The sequence below is a fragment of the Pleuronectes platessa genome, chromosome 1, assembly GCF_947347685.1.
Source record: "Pleuronectes platessa chromosome 1, fPlePla1.1, whole genome shotgun sequence".
Taxonomy (NCBI): Eukaryota; Metazoa; Chordata; class Actinopteri; order Pleuronectiformes; family Pleuronectidae; genus Pleuronectes; species Pleuronectes platessa.
In genome coordinates, this window is record NC_070626.1 from 30,014,602 (window position 1) to 30,038,699 (window position 24,098).

Sequence of the window (24,098 nt, forward strand, 5' to 3'; positions counted from 1 at the left end):
TCTCATGAAATTTCTCCAATTGAAACAGTGTTATTCCCTTATAATTAAAACGATTTCTCATTTCCTCTCACCTCATTCTTCCTCTCAGTATTCAGACGTCTGAGTTCAGTCGTCTCCATCATTAAACTGCAAATTGACTATTTCTACGATATAATATGAACGTGCCTGAATCCTTTAGAATCCTCGGCTAATGTGGCTAGTTTTAAATGTCACGTAAAAAAAAAAATCAGCTTGCTGATGTTTGGTATCTTTTTATTTCAGTAACTACATAACCCTAACCCTAAATTTTTTCAACATATTAGACCCAAAAAACAGACTAGACAAATAAGGTAAAGACTACACAGGTTTTAAATGACTTCAATACAGATTTAGAAAAGTGTTGATCTGCAGTCATGTCGTCGTGAACAGAAATAATCTGCTGAGTGTGTTTGTGTTCAGAATATGAGCGTGAATAAAAGAGTGGAGGAGGTGGAGGAGCGTTAGTGTTTCTGCAGACACTGAGTCAAAGGACAGAGCAGCAGCAGATCCACTGATGATGCTGTGTCACATCCACAGGAACACACAGGGAGGATGGTGGACTGGACACTGTGTGACAGCTGATCTCAGAGCAGCTCACCTCCTCTGATTCCTCTGGAGCTCTGTCTCCACTCTGCCTCCCAGCAACAACGCCCAGTCAGAGCCGCTCTACACACAAGCTGCTGCTGCTTCAGCCTCTGGATCCTCAGGACACAGCTCAGCCTCCGTCCACACACACTGTCCTCTTCAAACTCACCTCCACAGATATCACCACCTGTTGAGAGAAGAAGACATCAGTGTTCCAGAGACTCACTTCATCAGCTGTGAGTCAGTGATGCAGCTCATCCAGTAGAAAGAGCAGCAGGGACTTCAGTCCTGTTCAGAGGTAGAGCAGCTTCCTCTCTGCTTCATGTTCACGTGTTGGAATGAACACGCTAAGAGCTCAGTGTGTGTCCTCTGCATGTCAAAGTGCAGAGTGGACACCTGAGAGGTGGATTTACTGCTGTTACAGGTGAAGCCATGTTTCACTGTGTGAGCATGTGCACATAAAAGGGGCGGGGTTTACTGTGTATGACCAATCACAGACATGGACAGTTTGACAAACAGCAGAGCCTCATATTTCACAACCAGGATCAAACTGTTCTATAATAAAAATCAGAGGAGAACAAACACATGATCCAGAATAAAAGAAACTCAGTTACAGCTGCTAAATGCGGGAAGAACAGCTGGTAAAACATCTGTGATTGTGTCAATGTGTAAGTTACAGCGCCCCCTGGTGGCATTTGGTAAAAATATATTATAAGACCACGATATAATAACGTGTGTGAACGAGATAAATAACTCGAGGCCACGAGATCTGAATCTGTTGTTTACTAACAAGAGGAGTGGAAGAGAAGAGAAGAAACGTTTGAATCCCAGGATGTGTACTCGATAATGAGCTTTAGTTTGACACACACTGTCTCTGAGGACACACTCTGTCTCACTGACTCTCAGGACACACACTGTCTCACTGTCTCACTGTCTCTGAGGACACACACTGTCTCACTGACTCTGAGGACACACACTGACTCTCAGGACACACACTGTCTCACTGATTCTGAGGACACACACTGTGTCACTGACTCTGAGGACACACACTGTCTCTGAGGACACACACTGTCTCTGAGGACACTCACTGTCTCTGAGGACACTCACTGTGGTGGAAACCTCTGACATCACTACTCAATAGAAACACATGGACCTGTCTTCAGGAAGCTGACTGAGGTCATCTGGTGTTTTGGTGACAGGATGAGTCTGGAGAGATTGAGATGTTCTAGGTGAGTTAGAGATCAACTGAACCAACCAGACATTGATTTAAACTTCCCTTATCCGTCCTTTTAAGGAGAGTGTGCACCACACAACAGTGGAGAGTCACTGTGGTCAGTGGGCGGAGCTTTTATACGGGTTGATCTCCAACTTAACCTGGAGCAGGTTAGCCCTTCATCATAAGTTACCATGGTGATTTACATCGTTAAGAAGTGGACGAGCTTCGTAGGACTGAAAAAACTAAACCTAAAGTTAACCTGATAACCATGAATTATCATTGGTAGCACATCCCCTGGACCTGTGATACTGACTGTGTTTAGTAAAATACTGATGAAAGCAACGTGGACTGACTCCAACCATCTACTGACCTCACAGTCTCCAGTCGATAGCCTAAACTCTGCTTTAGATCAAGCAGCTCCTTCACTCCTGAGTCCTGCTGGTAGTTGTTACTCAGATCCAGTTCACTCAGATTAGAGGGGTTTGACCTCAGAGCTGAAGCCAGAGAAGAACAGCTGATCTCTGACAGACAGCAGCTCTTCAACCTGAATAAAGGATAAAACTTAACTGTAACTTAAAATGAGTTCATGTGTGAAAATAACAAATATTCATGTCAGCACAGACTCAGAACATGGAAGATAAATATGAAATCAGACATGTTGGACTAAAAACGAGTCCTGATTCAGTTAATATGTTATTTCTGTCCTGCAGATCAGTTAAGGAAATCCAGAACTAAACTCAGTGTTTTAACAAGTAGCTGAATATTTAAAATGTCACAGATTATTAAATGCATGGAATCACGTTATGTATGAAGAGGAATTATATTACATTAGAATTAAATGAGATCAATTGGGTATAAATGCTGTTTTATAGATATGAGATCTACAAAAGTCAGTCAGTGAACTGACCTCAGAGTCTCCAGTCGACAAGTTGGACTCTGTAGAAAACCACACAGCTCCTTCACTCCTGAGTCCTGCAATTTGTAATTATAGCTCAGATCCAGTTTTTTCAGATGAGAGGAGCTTGACCTCAGAGCTGAAGCCAGATAAGAACAGCTGATCTCTGACAGTCTGCAGTGATCCAACCTGAATAAATAAACATATACTTCATTGATAGAGTACTTTTTAAAAACAGAGTTCACAAAGTGCTTTGACAGCAAAGCAAGAAAAGTAATTAAAAACTTGAACCCATAAAAGCAGTTAAATGACAAAAGAGCTAAATGAACAAGTAAATTGAATGTGAAAATTATAAAAACAGTAAAAACACAACATCACATAAAAGCAAGTCTTAAGAAGTGATTTAAAAGAAGTCACTGACTTTGCCTTATCTCCCCAGGGGCCGTTCCATAGCCGAGGGGCCCTGATGGTAAAAGCACTTTCACCGTTTAGTTTTCAAACCTGGACTTTGGAACAGCAGGATCCACCTGAGGATCTAAGGCTGCGTGCATGATCATATGGGCTCAAATATTTAGTGATTTAGTTTGGGTCCAGATGCTTTGAAGGTGATCAGTAAAATCTTAAAATCGGTTCTAAAATGGACAGTGAGCCAATGGAGAGAAGCGAGAAGGGAGGGGGGGGGGGGGGGGATGTTGCCGTTTAATACCAGTGAAAGGCTGCTGTGTTCTGAACTGGTCTGAAACCATGTGTTGTTTTCTTTATCCTAAAATTAGACATTTATATATAACTATATTATATTTACATACTTTATATTTACATCAGGGTAGGTAGGCATGTTTTTTACAGTAGCCCAAAATTTGACAAAGTAAACCTTTTGAGTTTCTATGAAAGCTAAAGCTATCACCGGTTCTCCTTCATATTTGGAGGGATTTAGGGGTGTTCAGCTGCAACACGACACTTCACCACTAGATGTCACCAAACTGAACCTTTAACAATAAATCATGATGTCTGACCTCAGAGTCTCCAGTGAACAGGTTTGATTCTGTAGAAAATCACACAGCTCCTTCACTACTAAGTGTGGCAGGTCGTTGTAACTCAGATCCAGTTCTCTCAGATGAGAGGGGTTTGATCTCAGAGCTGAAGCCAGAGAAGAACCACTGATCTCTGACAGTCTGCAGCCCTCCAACCTGGATAAAGAATAAAACTTAACTCTAAATTAAACTGATTTCATGTGTGAAAATACTATACAAATATTCATGTCAGCACAGACTCATACCATGGAAGATGAATATGAAATCAGACATGTTGGACTAAAAACGAGTCCTGATTCAGTAAAAATATATTATTTGGACCTGGTCTCTGTCCTGCAGATCAGTTTAGGAAATCCAGAACTAAACTCAAATGTGTTTAAACAAGTAGCTGAATATTGAAAATGTCACAAATTAATAAATGAATGGATTTAAGTAATATATGAAGAGGAATTATGTTAAATTATAATTAAAGGAGATCAATTGGGTATAAATGCTATATTATATATATATGAGATCGACAGAAATCAGTCAGTGAACTGACCTCAGAGTCTCCAGTCGACAGGTTGGACTCTGTAGAAAACCACACAGCTCCTTCACTCCTGAGTCCTGCAGGTTGTTGTTTCTACTCAGATCCAGTTTTCTCAGATGAGAGGGGTTTGACCTCATAACTGAAGCCAAAGAAAAACAGCTGATCTTTGACAGACTGCAGCCCTCCAACCTGGATAAAGAACAACAATAATAAACTTAATGATAGAGTAGTTTTGAAAACAGTGTTTACAAAGTGCTTTGACATTAAAGCAAGAAAAGTAAATATAAACTTGAACCCATAAAAGCAGTAAAATGACAATAAAGATAAATGAACAAGTAAATAAAAGGTGAAAATGACAAAAACAGTAAAAACACAACATCACATAAAAGCAAGTCTATAAAAATGGGTTTTAAGAAGTGATTTAAAAGAAGTCACTGACTCTGACTTATCTCCTCAGGGGGCCGTTCCAAAGCCAAGGGGCCCTGATGGTAAAAGCACGTTCAGGGTTTAGTTTTCAACCTGAGCTTTGGAACAGCAGGATCCACCTGAGGATCTAAGGCTGCTTGCAGGAACATACAGGCTCAATAATTCTGTTATGTAGTTTGGGTCCAGATGCTTTAAAAGTGATGAGTAAAATCATAAAATCAATTCTTAAATAGACAGGGAGCCAATGGAGAGAAGCGAGGATCAGGGAGATGTGATGTTGCCGTTTAATACCAGTGAGAAGCTTCTGCGTTCTGAACTGGTTGGAAACTAATTGTTGTTTTCTTTACCCTAAAATGAGACATTTATATTAACTACATTATATTAACATCAGGAGCGGATCCTATCTACATAGGCAGCCACGTTTTTTACAGTAGCCCAGACTGGACCAACTAAACCTTTTGAGTTTCTATGATAACTGAAGCTACCACAGGTTCTCTTCCATGTTTGGAGGGGAGGCGGGGGGGGGGGGGGGGGTTCAGCTGCAACATGACACTTTACCACTAGGTGTCACCCAATTCTACACACTGAACCTTTAACAATAAAACATGTTGCCTGACTTCAGAGTCTCCAGTGAACAGGTTGGACTCTGAAGAAAACCACACAGCTCCTTCACTGCTGAGTCCTGCAGGTCATTGTTACCACTCAGATCCAGTTCTCTCAGATGAGAGGGGTTTGACCTCAGAGATGAAGCCAGAGAAGAACAGCTGATCTCTGACAGACAGCAGCCCCCCAACCTGAATAAAGGATAAAACTTAACTGTAAATTAAACAGATTTCATGTTTGAAAATAACATACAAATATTAATGTCACACAGACTCATAACATGGAAGATAAATATGAAATCAGACATGTTGGACTAAGAACGATTCCTGACTCTGTAAAAATAGATTATTTGGACCCGGTCTCTGTCTTGCAGATCAGTTCAGGAAATCTAGATCTAAACTCAGTGTTTTAACAAGTAGCTGAATATTTAAAATGTCACAAATTAACTAATGAATGGATTCAAGTTATGTATGAAGAGGAATTATGTCAAATTAGAATTAAATGAGATCAATTGTGTAAAAAGGCTGTATTATAGATAAGAGATATACAAAAGTCAGTCAGTGATTTGACCTCAGAGTCTCAAGTCGACAGGTTGGACTCTGTAGAAAACCACACAGCTCCTTCACTCCTGAGTCCTGCAGGTTGTTGTTTATTCTCAGATCCAGTTCTCTCAGATGAGAGGGGTTGGACCTCAGAGCTGAAGCCAGAGAAGAACAGCTGATCTCTGACAGACAGCAGCCCCAAAACCTAAATAAATAATAATAATAAACTTTAATGATGTAGTACTTTTTAAAAACAGGGTTTACAAAGTACTTTGACAGCAAAACAAGAAAAGTAAGTAAAAACTTGAAACCATAAAAGCATTAAAATGACAATATAGATAAATGAACAAGTAAATAAAAGGTGAAAATGATAGAAACGCAGTAAAAATACAACATCATGTTAAACCAAGTCTATAAAAATGGGTTTTAAGAAGTGATTTAAAAGAAGTCATTGACTCTGCCTCATCTCCTCAGGGGCCGTTCCAAAGCTGAGGTGCCCTGATGCTAAAAGCACGGTCACAATATAGTTTTCATCCTGGACTTTGGAACAGCAGGATCTACCTGAGGATCTAAAGCTGTTTGCAGGAATACACAGCCTCAATAATTCTGTGATGTAGTTTGGGTCCAGATGCTTTAAAAGTGATCAGTAAAATCTTAAAATCAATTCTAAAATGGAAAGGGGGCCAATGGAGAGAAGCGAGGATCAGGGAGATGTTATGTTGCCATTTAATACCATTGATAAGCAGCTGTGTTCTGAACCGGTTGGAAACTAATTGTTGTTTTCTTTACCCTAAAATGAGACATTTATATTTAACTACATTATATTAACATACTTTATATTTACATCAGGAACGGGTCCTCTCTACAGAGTAAGCCATGTTTTTTAGAGTAGCCCACACTGGACCAACTAAACCTTTTGAGTTTCTATGACAACTGAAGCTTCAACAGGTTCTCTTTCATGTTTGGAAGGGGGGGGGGGTGCAGGGGTGTTCAGCTGCGACATGACACTTCACCACTATATGTCACTAAATTCTACGGACTGAACCTTTTACAATAAAACATGATTGTCAAATAATTTAATAATTAAAGGAGATCAATTGGGTATAAATGCTATATTATAAATATGAGATCGACAGAAGTCAGTCAGCGAACTGGCCTGAGAGTCTCCAGTCGACAGGTTGAACTCTGTAGAAAACCACACAGCTCCTTCACTCCTGAGTCCTGCAGGCCGTTTAGTCTCAGATCCAGTTCTCTCATTTGAGAGGGGTTTGACCTCAGAGCTGAAGCCAGAGAAGAACAGCTGATCTCTGACAGACTGCAGCCCCCCAACCTGAATAAAGGTTAAAACTTAAATGTAAATTGAACTGAGTTCCTGAGTGAAAATAACAAACAAATATTCATGTGAGCATAGACTCATAACATGGAAGATAAATATGAAATCAGACATCTTGGACTAAAAACAAGTCCTGATTCAGTAAAAATATATTATTTGGACCCGGTCTCTGTCCTGCAGATCAGTTTCGAAAATCCAGAACTAAACTCAGATGGGTTTTAATAAGTAGCTGAATATTTAAAATGTCACAGATTAGTTAATGACTGGATTCAAGTTATGTATGAAGAGGAATTATGTTAAATTATAATTAAATTAGATCAATTGGGTATAAATGCTGTATTATAGATATGAGATATACAAAAGTCAGTCATTGAACTGACCTCAGAGACTCCAGTCGACAGGTTGGACTCTGTAGAAAACCACACAGCTCCTTCACTCCTGAGTCCTGCAGGTTGTTGTTACTCAGATCCAGTTCTCTCAGATGAGAGGGGTTTGACCTCAGAGCTGAAGCCAGAGAAGAACAGCTGATCTCTGACAGTCTGCAGCACTCAAACCTGGATAAAGAAATATGAATATTAGAATGTGTCCTCCTGTTATTGTGGATCGTCATCATGTCAACACAGACTCTCAACATGCTGCTGACCTCAGTCCAGTCTGTGACCTGAAGATAAATATCAGATCAGACATGTTGGACCATTATTTAATTTATTACCTTCTTCTCTGTGTTTGGTCACTAAGCAGGTTTTTGTAATTAAACACTGTTTAAAGTAGGGATAGCTCCTGACACTCACTTCCTGTTTGTTTCATACTTATCAACAGTCCAACGTATTTCAATTAGAATGTGTCTTATTTTGAAAACCTGAGGAGGACGATTGCTCGGCCTCAGTCCACTTGTTATTTACTGACACTTTCTTAGTGATCAGGAGCAGGTGAGGGCAGGTGAATGGAGTTGATGAGGTTGACATGACTGACAGGCTGGGTGAGTGACAGATGACTGAGGGACAGTGAGCAGAGCAGAACTGAGACAATTAAAATAAATAATGACCCAATAAGAAAGAAAGTTTGAAAAGTGAAGAAGAATGTAAGGACCTCAGAGTCTCCAGTCGACAGTTTGGACTCTCCAGTCCAGAACACAGCAGCTTCACTCCTGATTCCTGCAGGTAGTTGTCACTCAGATCTAGTTCTCTCAGATGTGAGGGGTCTGACTTCAGAGCTGAGGCCACAACTTCACAGTGAGTCTCTGAGAGTCGACAATCACTGAGTCTGTAATTAAAGAAAATATCTGTTAGAATAAAATCAGACAACACAACATTCCTACAAAGCATGATCATGTGACCCTCACCCTGGTAAATCCCTGTTTGTGTCAAGAAAAAACTATTCAAGAGAATCCTTTCAGATTTGTTACGAGCGTTCATTCAGACTGACAGAACAATTCATTAGATTCAGGTGGTCAGAGGTGAAAGGTCAAGGTCACACAACATGTTTCTAGCCTCTTTAAGATGATGTCTCAAGTCTGTCTCTAGGGGATTTCTTCACATTTTGACCAGTTGGACTCAAAAATGAACTGATTAGATTTCAGTGGTCAAAGGTCAAAGGTCACAGTAACCTGATATTGGTCCAGGTTCCTGACAACATGTCAGGAACCTGGAGGGACTGACACTGCACTGGTAGGTGGTGGCGTACGAACGCAGGGTGGTAATTCTAGTTTGACCAGAAAGAAGAATAAACCATATTTCCAGTTCTGTTTCTTCAGTTTAAAGGAACAGTCAGTGATTCTCAAAACACAGTGAAGCTGTGATTTATCTGATTAATCACCGTTTCTAATAATTAAACCGTTTTATCTCTGTATATTGTTGTGGGTACAGAAAGATAAATGACAGAAGGTGGATATATACATTTAACATTAGTTTTTTTATTGATGACAAGTCCAAATGATAGTTATTAAGATTGAAAAATATAATTAAAAATCAAACTAAATGTGTTTGCCTCTGAGAACCTTTATCCTAAACAATCGGGGCTCCTTAGCCTTTGCTCTTTCTTTAATAAAACTTTTTTCTTTTCTTTTTGTAAATCAAACAAACAACCAAACCTTTACACAATTAAATGTGAATGTGAAATCTGAGTCTGAGCCCATCTGCAGAAGCAGTGTTGAGCCAGTTCACACTTAAAAAGATCGAGTTCCAAGTTCAGTTCATGCAGATGAAAAAGACGAAGTTCACGTTCACAGTTCATATTTTATTGGGATTATTCAGGAGACAAACGTCAGATCATGTGTTTGGTTCTGACTGTGAGCGTCTCGTGTTGGACTGAGCACAACATGTTGAAGAGTAATTTTGCATCTTATGCGTTAAAATAATAAACACAAATTAAAATGAATCATGCCACGCCCTTATAAATAGATAAATAAATATACGGCAAACTCCAGCACAGTGATCACTTGGATTTCACTCTCCACATCTGATCTACTTGATCCTATATGTAAATGAAAACAAAGAGAATGTGTATATATACAAACCCGATGTATACATATATTTACGAACACACACACACACACACACACACACACACACACACACACACACACACACACACACACACACACACACACACACACACACACACACACACACACACACACACACACACACACACACACACACACACACACACACACACACACACACACACACAGAGGCCTGGAACCAAACTCAGCTGACACTGAATCTCAGTCTCCAATCAACCTAACTCCGATCTACATGTCTTTGGGTTTGTGGAGGAAGCTGTAGAACCCAGAGAAAACCCTGCAGACAGCAGGAGAACCTCCTGCTCACAGAAAGGCTGCACTAACAGTGTTGACCACTGCAACACCATGCTGCCCCAAACAATGAGAATAATTTAACACTGAGTGTATTTGAGGAACGACTCATCTCCACTGCTGAACATGTTATTGATCATGTTTGGACTCACCGAGCCTTCCTGCAGTTCCTCACAGCTGGGATCAGTCTCAGTCTACCCTGGTCTGAGGTATTGAACTTCTCCATGTCCAACTCATCCAGAACCTCCTCTGACATCTGCAGCATGTAGGCCAGAGCTGAGCAGTGGATCTCAGAGAGTTCCTCCTTCGATCTGTTCTTTGACATCAGGAACTGTTGCATCTGCTGATGAACTGAGTGGTCGTTCATCTCAGTCAGACAGTGGAAGATGTTGATGCTTCTGTCAGGAGAAATGTCACCACTCTGCATCTTCTTCAGGTTGCTGATGACTCTCTGAATGATCTTTGGATTGTTCCCTGTGAGAACGAGCAGGCCTCCTAAGACTCTCTGGTTGATCTTTGGATTGTTGTCTGTTCGACCCAGCAGGCCTCCTAAGACTCTCCTGTTGGACTCCAGACTGAGGCCGTGAAGGAAGCGAACAAACAGGTCCAGATGACCATTTGTACTGGTGAGGGATTTCTCCATGGTTCTCTTCAGGAGGTCATCCAGGGAGAAGGTACTGTCTGTGTTCCCATATGTTCCCAAGAAGTTGTTGAGTTCTTCTGTGTTACTCTTGGTGTAACAGTGGAACATGTAGACTGCAGCCAGAAACTCCTGAACGCTCAGATGAACAAAGCAGTAGACTGATTTCTGGAAGATCACACACTCTCTTCTGAAGATCTCAGTACAAACTCCTGAGTACACTGAGGCCTCTGTGACATTAAGACCACACTGCTCCAGGTCTTCTTGGTAGAACATGATGTTTCCTTCCTCCAGATGTTTAAGTGCCAGCCTCCCCAGCTTCAGGAGAACGTCCCTGTCAGCCCTCGTCAGCTGCTGTGGAGTCGTCTTATGTCCCTCACCGTACTTGTTGTTCTTCCTCTTTGTCTGAACCAGCAGGAAGTGGGAGTACAGGTCAGTCAGGGTCTTGGGCAGCTCTCCTCTCTGGTCTGTGGTCAACATGTGCTCCAGAACTGTAGCACTGATCCAGCAGAAGACTGGGATTTGACACATGATGTGGAGGCTCCTGGAGGTCTTGATGTGTGAGATGATTCTGCTGGACAGCTCTTCATCACTGAATCTCCTCCTGAAGTACTCCTCCTTCTGGGCGTCAGTGAAGCCTCTTACTTCTGTGACCCTGTCAACACATGCAGGAGGGATCTGATTGGCCGCCGCAGGTCTGGAGGTTATCCAGACGAGAGCTGAGGGAAGCAGATTCCCCCGGATGAGGTTTGTCAGCAGCACGTTGACTGATGACCTCTGTGTGACCTCAGACACAAGCTCCCTGTGGTTGAAGTCCAGAGAAGGTCTGCTTTCATCCAGGCCGTCAAAGATGAACAAAGGTTTACAGACAGCGAGCGTCTCTGCAGTGAGCTTCTGTAACGCTGGATGGAAAACACGGAGCAGAGTGAGAAGACTGTGCTGCTGGTCCTTCACCAGGTTCAGCTCCCTGAACGAAAGCACAGTCAGCAGACCCACATCCTGGTTTTCTAAACCCTCTGCCCAGTCCAGAGTGAACTTCTGCACCGAGAAGGTTTTTCCAACGCCAGCGACGCCGTTGGTCAGGACGACTCTGATGCTGCTCTGCTGGTCAGTGGAGGCTTTAAAGATGTCGTGGACCTTGATGGGAGTGTCGTGGAGGATCTTCATCTTGGAAGCCGTCTCAAGCTGCCTCACCTCATGTTGAGTATTAACCTCTTCACTCTGTCCCTCTGTGATGTAGAGCTCAGTGTAGATCCTGTTGAGGAGGGTTGTACTTCCTGTTTCATTACTTCCTTCAGTCACATGGTCACATCTCCTCCTCAGACTGAGCTTATGTTCATCTGAAACCTCCAGCAGACCAAGATCTGCTGAAAGACAAGAAACAATGTCAGAGACAGTGAATCTGAGAATCTGCTGATTGTTTTCATCAGAAACAGAGAAACTACAGAAAATAAAAGCTTTTTAACGTGCTTTTCTAACGATGTTAAATGTTGATGCTGTATGAAGGAACAAAATAAAACAACATGTGCTATTGTCATATTTGAAGACATCAGCAGACACATGTACAGTGCTGCTCTGACCGGCTGTCTGAGCTCCAGCTCCTGTTCTGGATCGTTCTACACACTGGGGACAGGGGGAGTCTCCTGAAGATCCAAACTGGTTCCAGTTTGAGGTGATGCACCGTCGGCAGAACCAGTGTCCACAGCTGGTGGAGACTGGATCCTTCAGGACGTCCTGACACAAAGCACAGCAGGACGACTGCTCCTCCTCAGAAACATGACTCCTCTTCCTCTCCCTGTGAAGACATTTCCTGATAACTCACATGTCACAGTCACAGGTTGTCATTACTTTTGTCAAGGAGGTTTTGTTTTCACCGTGTATGTTTGTGTGTTGGTTGGTTTGTTTGTTAGGGGATTATAAAACACCACTGAACAGATTACCAGTAAACTTGTTGGAAGGATGTGGTCTGTGAACCAGATCGGGGGGGAGGGGGGGTAGAAACAGTCTCTTACTCTGTGTGTGAGGGTCCAGGTTCATTACTGAACTCTGGAGGATGTCTCATGGACCAGTCACTCTTCAGAGACACACAGCTGAACTCTGGAGACTCTGCTCTCAGTCTGTGGTCCTGAACTCTGCAAACACAAACATGTTTTATTCAGAACACATCATTCATTGGTTCATTCTCTGAGGATTCAGTTTGGAGGTTCACATGTTTGTAGCAAGTCTCTTACTTTGTGGTTGAGGGTCCAGGTTCATTCCTGAAGGTTAGAGGCTGATTCATGGACTTGTCACTCTTCAGAGACACACAGCTGAACACTGTAGACTCTGCTCTGTCCTCCTCTTCCTCCTCATAACCACTCATCTTTAGACTGAGAGGAAAAACACTGTGAGCTCAAAGGAATCAGGACAAACAAGTCTGTCAGGAAACACACCCAAAAATACCAAGCAAGACACACACACACAGACACAGAGACACACACACAGATACACAGACACAAAGACACACATACAAACACACACACCAGCTGAGGTGACTGTAACGTATGATTCTGAAAACACGTTCTGTTATTAAACACTTGATGAACAGATGTGATGAAGATAAAACGTGAAACTCTGAGTTAACTCTGTTAATTAGTCCTTTGAAGGCTCTTTGTTCCACAGCTGCTGTTCACATCTGTCTCTGGGATCCGATCACATGAGACTACGTCTGTCATCAGGTGTGAACTGACAAACTTAGAGTAATGTGATAAGCAGACGGATGTTAACAGCAGGTGTGAGAGTGAGACAGTAAAACTTTCAGAAAGTTGTGTTCACACTCACCTGCTCACTTTTCTTCCTCCTGCTCATCCAAGTGAAAATGGAGTCTGACACTTCCCTGTTCTTAGGCTCCTCCTCCCTGTTGAACCAGTTCACTCTTGGAAACAACCAGTTCTAAGTCCAGTTCATACACATGAACTGAACTGGTTCACGTTCACAGTTAATTTTTTATTGGGATGATTGTTTCAGATCTTCACTTTAACACTGAGTCCTGACAGTGGGCGTCTCCTGTTACTGATCCTGATGTTTGTTCAGCCGATGTTTGGCCGCCAGGGGGCAGCAGAACATCCTGAATATAACAATAATAATAATAATAACAATAATAATAATAATAATAATAATAATAATAATAAAAATAATAATAATAAGAGAAATAACCAGGTACAACATAATCTATATTGCACAGCATACTATTATCTAATAAAAAATTTAAAAGAAAATGCAAATGTACATTTATATAACACAAATCATCTTTAACTTTAAAATATCCAGTGTTTGATATGAACAAACACAGTAAGAAGTTTGTTCCACAGAAAAATATGCATTTATAACGCTCCACCGGGCTCTCCTTGTATTTTCTGTCATCGATAATTGAACCAAATCAAAGTTTGTTTTTTTTCTTCTCCGCTTGGACCAAATGTTTCCACTAAATAAAAAATGCTTTGCTCTATCGAACTCCAATAAATAAATAAAGTGCTCCACATACTGCTGGATTCAGATCAGTTCATTCACCTGAGTCCCTCTGATTATCTAAAAGATGTTTGTAATCAGTACGTTTACAATTTATTGTGTAAGTAAGAGGGAAATCGTTTGAAAGTGTTTGATGTTGCAAAATATTTTCAAATATTAGGAAAATTAGTGATGTAAAAAAACCAGGCACAATTGGAGGAGATGTGGAGAGTGTGCCGGCTGACAGGGAGGTGGCGCTACAGCAGTTTGAACAGTAACTTTGAACCATGGACTGTAAATAAAGATGGATGACGTCTCAACTTCCTCCTGTCGATCAAAAATGAAGCTGAAATATCTCTGGTCCAAACTACTAACATGGAGGAGGCAAGATTTATGAATTATACTGCAGGCAGCCAGCAAGGGGCGATCAAGAGGAAATGGCTTCACTTTTGAGGAGCAGCCATGTCGTCCATCTTTAACTACAGATGATGGTAAAATTATACGTAAACAGCTTTAAGTGCAGTTTGTACATTTCACTTTCGTAAAAAATTTATCTTGCAGCATCAAAACATTTCTCAGCTAAAATCAAAACTATGAATATAAATGACAAATAAAGTCGTCACGTGTCGACTGCTGCAGATGAAGCTGCAGTTCGACCTCCCAGCCAGCAGAGGCACCAGAACACAGTACTTTATGTGTGTGTGTGTGTGTTCAGGACCACTGGCAGGAGCAGTCGGTGGGCTCCTGGATGCTGTAGCTGACCCAGATTGCGTTGCCGCTGCAGTAGAGCTGCACCGAGCGCCGCTGCAGCCCCGTCTCCCGGCAGCACTTGCAGAAGCGAGCGTACGTGTTGATGTTGTAGTTGTAGATGCTGGCGGACGGACACTTCCCGTCACATGACACGATGTTCACCTGCAGGACATAGAGCGTCAGTGCAGAAGGTCACACAGCTGGAAGTCATCCAGAGGAGTGGACATATATCTTTGAATTAAAAGTGTGATTTTCAAGTTGCTGTCTGATTTAATTGAAGATTCTCCACTTCCTTTAAATGATGACGTCCTCAACTGGTCTGTGCTCAACATCCAGTCTGTATATTTCCTAATTTCTTTTTATTCTCTTTTATTTTATTTATTTCTGTTTAAATGTTTCTTTCTGGTATTGTCTTGTGATGCTTTGACAATTCGTTATGATGCCTCTTAGGAACTGACTTTCTTATCCTGAAGTCACAAAGAACTGAGACGGGCTTGAAAATAAACTTAGTGAAATCATCATGTTGAGACAAGTGTCTCTCTACAGAATAACATAAACTGTTCAACAAAACAGACCCAAAATGTCCACTGTCTTCAGGACATCATCTCTCAGACACTTTCTATTGTTTGAGACAATAGAAAGTGTCACGCTCACGCTGAAAATAACAGCAACATTTTGTCACATTTAGTTTCAAACTATGTTTAAAAAACTGGTGTGAATTTTTGAGAGTCACTTTTTTGCACGTTTGCAACAATAGTTGTCAACTTAGAGATATTTTAAATATTTAAATCCAAATGTTAAATGTTACAGTTAAGTGTTAAATGTTAAATCTAAATGCTAAATCTAAATCTACATGTTAAATTTAAATCTAAATCTAAATGTGAAATCTAAATGTTTAATCTAAATCTATATCTAAATGTTAAATCTAAATGTTAAATCGAAATCTAAATGTTAAATCTGAATATAAATCTAAATGTTAAATCTAAATGTTAAATCTAATTTCTAAATCTAAATGTTAAATCTAAATGTTTCGGGTGAAACTAAATATTTACCTATTATGCAAATTCAAATGCCGGTAACAGGAAGTAACAAAATAAAAGCTCGAGGAGGTCAGAGTGTGTTTATAGTGGCAAATAACGAATAAATCTTATCTGGGGAAATGGACTCTTGGACATGGATTATCGTGATATTAACTACATAAAATAACAAACGTGTTCGGAGAAACTTTATTTGAAGAGTACTTTGAGTTTTTATTGTCACTTATATGAAGGATGCGGGACTTTTGACCTGTAGCCACTATAGTCAGCCCAAAGGGGGCACACTTTGACTGATCTGTCATGTTTTTCTGACTGCAATGACTTTATCATTTATTTATAACAAAAAATGTATCTGTTCTAATTCTGCTCATCCCAAACTTCAGATATGGGTAATTAGAAATGTTAAGTACTTTGTTTCCAATTACTGATATATATTTTCCCCTCTTTTGTCCATAACATCATGTAATTTAGTTCATACAGTGTCACCTTCCACAAGTGAAAGTGAGCTCATCAGTCAAGGGAATGAAAATGATAGACTACAAGAAAGTCCAGGGCGTCAAAGAAGAAGTAGGTTAAAACACTTGTCAAATCTGGACTTGGTTCCCGGGCACTGTGCTATGGTTGCCCTCTTCTCCTCTTCTCACAACATCCCTGAGTACAAGACAGTCGTGTAGTGTGAACAGTACAGTGATCTTAAGACTTTGAAAGTCATGTAGTGTGACCGAAGCTTAACGTTAAATGCCAACCTGACAGAATTTAAGCACCAGTTTGTTTTTTGTTTTTGTTTTGTCAGCCTCAATTGGATCACTGTAAGCAGCCTGTAAACTGTATTTGGATTGGATGTCTTGATTCATCTACCTACAAGTCATTATAAGAGGTGTAGACTGAGCTTAGTAGCACAATTCAGTCATTTGTACTGAAAGGGATAGGCAACTCTCAAACCTAGCTCATCTCATTCAGTTTTGCTTCACCCTAAATCCTTAAAGGCTGCCTTTTAAAGGAAACACACTTAAAAAGATGGAATTAGTGTTAAATTGCACTTAGATAAAATGAGATTAACATCATTACAAAAACATTTCCCTTTGACCTCCTTTCTTTATGCAGTGCGGAGTACAGTGCCTTCACCACCGAGGGACAGTGAGGCCAGATGTCAGGAGATAGAGAGCAGCACTCGAGAGAGTGAAAATCAGGGCCAGGCAGGGGACCCGAGACAATTGTTTCCTTATAATGTGGCAGAATTTGTGTAAGATATTGTTTGGGCTTCATAGAAATACAGCAGTGTAGATGTTGGTCTATTAACATTATGAACCTCTGATATAAGTCTCTCTCGCTCTCTCGCTCTCTCTGGGCTTTCTGCTGAACTTTCTGTTGTCCCTGTTTGCTCAGCCCTGTTTATCTGGAGGAAGATGAGGCTCTTGAAGAGGCAACTCTGACCTCCTCGAGCTTTTATTTTGTTACTTCCTGTTAACTGCATTTGAATTTGCATATTAGTTAAATATTTAGTTTCACCCGAAACATTTAGATTTAACATTTAGATTTAGATTTAGATTTAACATTTAGATTTAACATTTAGATTTAGATTCAGATTTAACATTTAGATTTAGCTTTGACATTTAGATTTAACATATAGATTTAAATTTAAATTTAACATTTAGATTTAGATTTAACATTTAGATTTAGATTTAGATTAAACATTTAGATTTCATATTTAGATTTAGATTTAAATTTAACATTTAGAATTAGATTTAGCATTTAGATTTAAAATTTAACATTTAAGTGTAGCATTTAACATTTGGATTTAAATATTTAAAATATCTCTAAGATGACAACTATTGTTGTAAATGTGCAAAAAAGTGACTCTCAAAAATTCACACCAGTTTTTCAACATGGTTTGAAGCTAAATGTGACAAAATATTGCTGTTATTTTCAGCGTGAGCGGCTTTACAAACGGCACCCCACATTCTGTCCCTTGTCTCTGCTGCAAACCTCCCATCATTAATTATTTCCCAGCATGCTGCTTTTACCAGAGGCCTGCTACTCTCTCCCCCTTGTGTTTGTTCTGAGTTGGTGGTCGAGAACAAACAGATTCACATCATTGTTTTAGTAATTATTATTATTATAACAATTCACAAAATGGACAGACGAAGAATCTTCATCTCGGTCGTATGAAACGTCCTTGGGTCAGTTTTCTATTAAATATGGTTAAATATTTATGAAAGTTTCCTCAGACTTAAAGATGCTCTGCTTTTCATAGCCTCTTTTTCATACTGTAAATATAACATTCATTTTTTTCTGGTTGTTTCCATTATGTCAAACTGATGATTGTGAAAGAAAGAAAGCAGAGTCATGATTCCAGTGAAGTCGGTGGAAGGATGTTTATTGAGCATTAAAGCAGAAACAAGTAGAAACAGAACTTTTCTCTCTGAGATGTTTTTCTTCTCGTTACATCTGTTTATTCACAGAGGAAATGATCCATGTGTTTGACTCATAGACTGAATATAAAGGCTTTCACTGGGATGTGCTGCTGTTATACTGCAGCGCCACCTGTGGGTCAATGAAAACGTCATGAAAACGTCCCATTTTTAAGCCCAGACTTTTATCTTTTGAGTGAAAGACAAACTATGATTTTAAGGTCAAAGGGATTTAAATGTGTTTAACTCTGTGTGGAACTAAATCCATTTGTGACGTGAATCCAGGAAATTTAAGATCATAAACAAACATATACACAAAAAGGTGGTTATACAAACATGGATATAAAAATTCACTATATGTGACTCTTTACAGAGGGTTTATATATTTTGTTGGTTTTGTATCATTTCAATAAACACATTCTTTATATGAATAAAAACAATCGGTAGCGAGGGGCAAGACTTTGGGGCTGCGAGGTGGTTGGCACTGTCACCTCACATCCAGAAGGTTGCCGGTTTGAATCCCGGTTCAGATGGGGTCTTCCTGTGTGGAGTCTGCATATTCTCTCCGTGTTTTCTCCATGTGCTCCAGCTTCATCTCATAAACATGCAGATTAGGGGTTGGGTAAATTGGAGACTTTACATCGAGTGTAGGTGTTAATGTGAATGTGAATGGTTGTTTGTTGCCCCTGTGACGGACTGGTGACCCGTCCAAGGCGCACGACAACTCCAATCCAATGTCAGCTGGGATCGGCTTCAGCTCCCCCTGCTGCCCTCAAGAGGACAAGCAGTAAAGATCGTGAACGGAGAAAAGAGATCGAAAAAGATGCTGAAAATTCACTCAAAACAGATTTAGAAAAGTGTTGATGTGCAGTTATGTCGTCGTGAACAGAAATAATCTGCTGAGTGTGTTTGTGTTCAGATTATGTGAGTGAATAAAAGAGTGGAGGAGGTGGAGGAGGGTGAGTGAGTCTGCAGACACTGAGTCAAAGGACAGAGCAGCAGCAGATCCACTGATGATGCTGTGTCACATCCACAGGAACACACAGGGAGGATGGTGGACTGGACACTGTGTGACAGCTTATCTCAGAGCAGCTCACCTCCTCTGATTCCTCTGGAGCTCTGTCTCCACTCTGCCTCCCAGCAACAAGGCCCAGTCAGAGCCGCTCTACACATAAGCTGCTGCTGCTTCAGCCTCTGGATCCTCAGGACACACTGTCCTCTTCACACTCACCACAAAGATCACCACCTGTTGAGAGAAGAAGAAATCAGTGTTTCCAGAGACTCACTTCATCAGCTGTGAGTCAGTGATGTAGCACATCCAGTAGAAAGAGCAGCAGGGACTTCAGTCCTGTTCAGAGGTGGAGCAGCTTCCTCTCTGCTTCATGTTCACGTGTTGGAATGAACACGCTAAGAGCTCAGTGTGTTTCCTCTGCATATCAAAGTGCAGAGTGGACACCTGAGAGGTGGATTTACTGCTGTTACATGTGAAGCCATGTTTCACTATGTGAGCATGTGCACATAAAAGGGGTGGGGTTTACTGTGTTTGACCAATCAAAGACATGGACAGTTTAAATGACAGCAGAGCCTCATATTTCACAACCAGGATCAAACTGTTCTGTAATAAAAATCAGAGGAGAACAAACACATGATCCAGATGAAATTAAACTCTGTTGCAGCTGCTAAATGCAGGAAGAACAGCTGGTAAAACATCTGTGATTGTGTCAATGTGTAAGTTACAGCGCCCCCTGGTGGCATTTGGTAAAAATATATTACATGACCAAGATAAAATAACGTGTGTGAACGAGATAAATAACTCGAGGCCACGAGATCTGAATCTGTTGTTTACTAACAAGACGAGTGGAAGAGAAGAAGATTCTAGATGAGAAACGATTGAATCCCAGGATGTGTCCTTGATAATGAGCTTTAGTTTGACACACACTGTCGCACTGTCGCTGAGGACACACACTGTCTCTGAGGATACACACTGTGTTGGAAACCTCTGACATAACTTCTCAACAAAAACACATGGACCTATCTTCAGGAAGCTGACTGAGGTCATCTGGTGTTTTGGTGACAGGATGAGTCTGGAGAGATTGAGATGTTCTGGGTGAGTTAGAGATCAACTGAACCAACCAGACGTTGAATTAAACTTCCCTTATCCTTCCCTTCAAGGAGAGTGTGCACCACACAACAATGTAGAGTCACTGTGGTAAGTGGGCGGAACTTTGATACGGGTTGATCTCCAACTTAACCTGGATCAGTTTCGCCATTCATCAGAAGTTACGATGGTGGTTTACCTCGTTAAGAAGTGGATGAGCTTCGTAGGACTGAAAAAACTAAACCAGAAGTTAACCTGATAACCACAAATCCTGCTTGGTAGCACAGACCCTGGATCTGTGATAAGTTCTCTTCCATGTGTTTAGTAAAATAATGATGAAAGCACGTGGACTGACTCAAACCATCTACTGACCTCAGAGTCTCCAGTCGATAGCCTATACTCTGCTTTAGATAAAGCAGCTCCTTCACTCCTGAGTCCTGCTGGTAGTTGTTACTCAGATCCAGTTCTCTCAGATGAGAGGGGTTTGACCTCAGAGCTGAAGCCAGAGAAGAACAGCTGATCTCTGACAGACAGCAGTTCTTCAACCTGAATAAAGGATAACACTTAACTGTAAATTACACTGAGCTCATGTGTGAAAATAACAGATAAATATTCATATCAGCACATAACTCATAACACTCATAACATGGAAGATAAATAGGAAATCAGATATGTTGGACTAAAAACGAGTCCTGATTCAGTTAATATATTAGTTGGACCTGATCTCTGTCCTGCAGATCAGTTCAGGAAATCCAGAACTAAACTCAGATGTTTTTTTTAACAAGTAGGTGAATATTTAAAATGTCAAAGATTGTTGAATGAATGGAATCACGTTATGAATTATATTAAATTAGAATTAAATGAGATCAATTGGGTATAAATGCTGTATTATAGATATGAGATCTACAAAAGTCAGTCAGTAAACTGACCTCAGAGTCTCCAGTCGACAGGTTGGACTCTGTAGAAAACCACACAGCTCCTTCACTCCTGAGTCCTGCAGCTTGTAGTTGTAACTCAGATCCAGTTTTTTCAGATGAGAGGGGCTTGACCTCAGAGCTGAAGCCAGATAAGAACAGCTGATCTCTGACAGACTGCAGTGATCCAACCTGAATAAATAATAATAATAATACACTTCATTGATAACGTACTTTTTAAAAACAGAGTTCACAAAGTGCTTTGACAGCAAGGCAAGAAAAGTAAATAAATTTGAACCCATAAAAGCAGTAAAATGACAAAAGAGGGGGCGGTGGTTATGGCAGCGAACTAGGCACACGTGTTTTGTGTGAGCTCCCGGCAACTTTCGATTAAACTCCTGGAAACTATCCTTTAAGATCACGGACACGAACACCAATCGTTTGATACACCTCTCCAGTATACATATTCGCTATCATGCCGATGAAAAAGACAAAGAACGCCGCTAAAGCGAATTTTTCCCCAACCGAGGAGGACGACGAGGTGGATGCTAGCAGTCAAGCTAGCAACCTAGCTAGCAGCTCAACAGGTAACACGAGCCCTATCGCTACCCTCCCGTCAGAAGTAGCGGCTGCTGAAACGGTTCATAACTTTGATGTCATTCAAAAGCTTGACTTGATAAGAAATGACATTGCCACAAAAATTGACGGAAATCTTAAGGCAATTCAAAATGTTCAGAGGGATGTGCGGGATTTTTCCGGTCGCATGGATGAAGCAGAGAATCGCATTAGCGAGGTCGAGGATGCAGTTAACTCAGAGAAAGGCAAGACTGAAGCGCTGATTAAGCAAGTGGCTCTCCTCACAAACAAGGTCGATGAGCTTGAAAACCGCTCGCGGAGAGCCAACCTCAGGCTGGTTAACCTGCCCGAAAAAGTGGAAAATAAGAACGCAGTTGCTTTCCTCGAGAAGTGGCTGCCTGAAGCACTGGGACCTGCAACCTTTCCTACAGCACCGGTCATCGAGAGCGCACACAGACTCCCCGGTCGGACACAATCTGATCGAACCTCTTCACCGAGAGTCCTTATTATGACATTTCTGAACTTTCAAGATCCGAGTTATGCGAGCAGCCAGGGCTAAGGGCAAGGTTATTTGTGAAGGACAAGAAGTAATGTTCTTTCCGGACTTATCGGCGGAGCTGCACCGACAGAGGAGGCGTTTCGACGGGGTAAAGCAACAACTGAGATCCCTGAACATTCGCTATGGAATAGTGTACCCAGCCAAGCTTCGTATGACGATCAATGGACAAACACGTGAATTCATCTCCGCAGCAGACGCTGAGATCTTTGTTCAGGGCATACAACGCGACGAAGATGCACAGAAGAGGTAAAAAGGATCTATGGAGACTCTCATTAATGACAGGCTCCATTTATTATTATTATTTTTATGATAATAGCTTTTCTCACGAGGTCTGATATTTTTCATTTAGATAAGCAGACAGGTAGACGGTCTCCATAGTAAATATAAATGTCACTTGTTTTTCGAGCTCCTCTAGAATTACACGGTAAGAGAGGATACTTTGTTAATAAAGGTTCGGCAGTGAAAACTATTTATATTTTATTTTTACTTTTGCCGGGAGACTCAGAAGTCTCGTTTTGTTGTTTTATAGTAACACACCGACGGCTTTGTTTGGTTTAACTGCTCCCTTGCTCGCACTGGATCAGTTTGTGCACTTAACCACATCCAAAGGTAAGGGGGAGGGGGGAGGGTACGTGAGGCTGTCCTGTTCGTGATGACGGCTGAAGGGGTTTGTGTATGGCAGAAGAACTTTATTTTTTCCTGTATATGTGTTTTTTTAGTTTTTTTGTTGTTCTTTGTGTTGTTTTTTTTTTGTTTGTTTTGTTTTACATTCATCCATGTACAATGGCACACTCTTACTCACACGGCGAAGTGACCGGTTTGTTACTATATAGATCAGACAATTTTTGGACAATCTGGTTTATCATCAGTTTAAGATGACTACGAACAAAAATCTAAAATTCACCTCGTGGAATGTAAGGGGGATGGTTAAAGTGACTAAGTTGAAACAGGTTATTACTAGGCTTAAGCAGCTTGATTCATCTATTGCTTTTATCCAAGAGACTCATCTACTTAGGGAGGACTTACTGAAGGTGCGAAGGAGATGGCCAGGCCAGGTACTCGCATCATGTTTCTCCTCTCACTCTAGAGGGGTTATGGTGTTAATTCACAAATCTGTGCCATTTCAAGTGAATCAAACTATCTTTGATACAGCTGGTAGATATTTGGTGGTACAGGGCACGCTTTTGAGAGAAGATATAAATTTGGTTAACATCTATGGACCAAATGATGACAATCCCTCATTTTTTGAGAATTTATTTTTATTGATTGCCTCTCTTTCAGGTAAAGTACTGATGATAGGCGATTTTAACTGCACGCTTGACCCAAGGCTTGATCGCTCATCTGGGTCGGACTCCTCTCATTCTCAAAGTAGAAAGAAAATAAAACAGTTTATAAAAGATCTGAACCTCTGTGACCCATGGAGGATTCAAAACCCAAATAAAATGGAATACTCCTGTTACTCCGCATCATTTAAAACCTACTCCCCCATAGATTATTTTTTAATCTCTACTTCTCTACTTCCCAATGTAGCTAACTGCATATATGATGGCATTGTTCTATCAGATCATGCCCCCACCTCACTATTCTATAATGATTCACATTTAACCAAAGGTTCCTTTAGTTGGCGCTTACAC

The 24,098-nt window shown here is 40.8% G+C and overlaps 2 protein-coding genes across 7 annotated transcripts in view; both read right to left on the minus strand.

Annotated features, from left to right (window-relative positions):
- Positions 1-235: 235 nt before the first annotated feature.
- LOC128442560 (NACHT, LRR and PYD domains-containing protein 12-like) lies at positions 236-13,652 on the minus strand. 5 transcript variants are annotated; one of them, XM_053425081.1, is made up of 15 exons: positions 13,454-13,650; positions 12,865-13,017; positions 12,646-12,765; positions 12,214-12,428; positions 10,146-12,000; positions 8,268-8,441; positions 7,559-7,732; positions 7,002-7,175; positions 5,874-6,050; positions 5,318-5,494; positions 4,287-4,463; positions 3,728-3,901; positions 2,727-2,903; positions 2,190-2,363; positions 236-790 (listed from the first exon to the last, which is right to left on the minus strand). In XM_053425081.1, exons 2-15 carry the CDS (start codon positions 12,993-12,995, stop codon positions 784-786), a joined length of 3,906 nt encoding a protein of 1,301 aa, XP_053281056.1. In that variant the 5' UTR covers positions 12,996-13,017; positions 13,454-13,650; the 3' UTR covers positions 236-783. The 5 variants fall into 5 exon arrangements, with proteins under 5 accessions (XP_053281056.1, XP_053281047.1, XP_053281062.1 ...); XM_053425072.1 differs by having other exon boundaries at positions 12,865-13,002; positions 13,454-13,648; XM_053425087.1 differs by having other exon boundaries at positions 10,146-11,997; positions 12,865-13,002; positions 13,454-13,647.
- LOC128442586 (NACHT, LRR and PYD domains-containing protein 14-like) overlaps positions 236-24,098 on the minus strand; it is a 74,459-nt gene continuing 50,596 nt past the window's right edge. Inside the window, exons 13-16 of one of the 2 annotated variants that reach the window (XM_053425126.1) lie at positions 21,345-21,521; positions 20,788-20,961; positions 19,549-19,563; positions 236-772 (exon numbers count right to left, since the gene is read on the minus strand). In XM_053425126.1, coding sequence (XP_053281101.1) covers positions 19,557-19,563; positions 20,788-20,961; positions 21,345-21,521 — 358 coding nt within the window. In that variant the 3' untranslated portion in view covers positions 236-772; positions 19,549-19,556. Of the gene's footprint in view, positions 773-18,266; positions 19,564-20,787; positions 20,962-21,344; positions 21,522-24,098 lie in introns of those variants that run through there. The other variant, XM_053425117.1, reaches the window with a different exon arrangement.

Bases quoted from the DNA above. Each gene is read 5' to 3' on its own strand.
- LOC128442560 (XM_053425081.1), bottom strand. From the start codon at position 12,995: ATGAGTGGTTATGAGGAGGAAGAGGAGGACAGAGCAGAGTCTACAGTG. The intron at 4,464-5,317 runs GTCAGGCAACAT...TTCTTTATCCAG, and splicing joins TGTTCACTGGAGACTCTGAA to GTTGGAGGGCTGCAGTCTGT. The intron at 2,904-3,727 runs GTCAGACATCAT...TTATTTATTCAG, and splicing joins TGTTCACTGGAGACTCTGAG to GTTGGATCACTGCAGACTGT.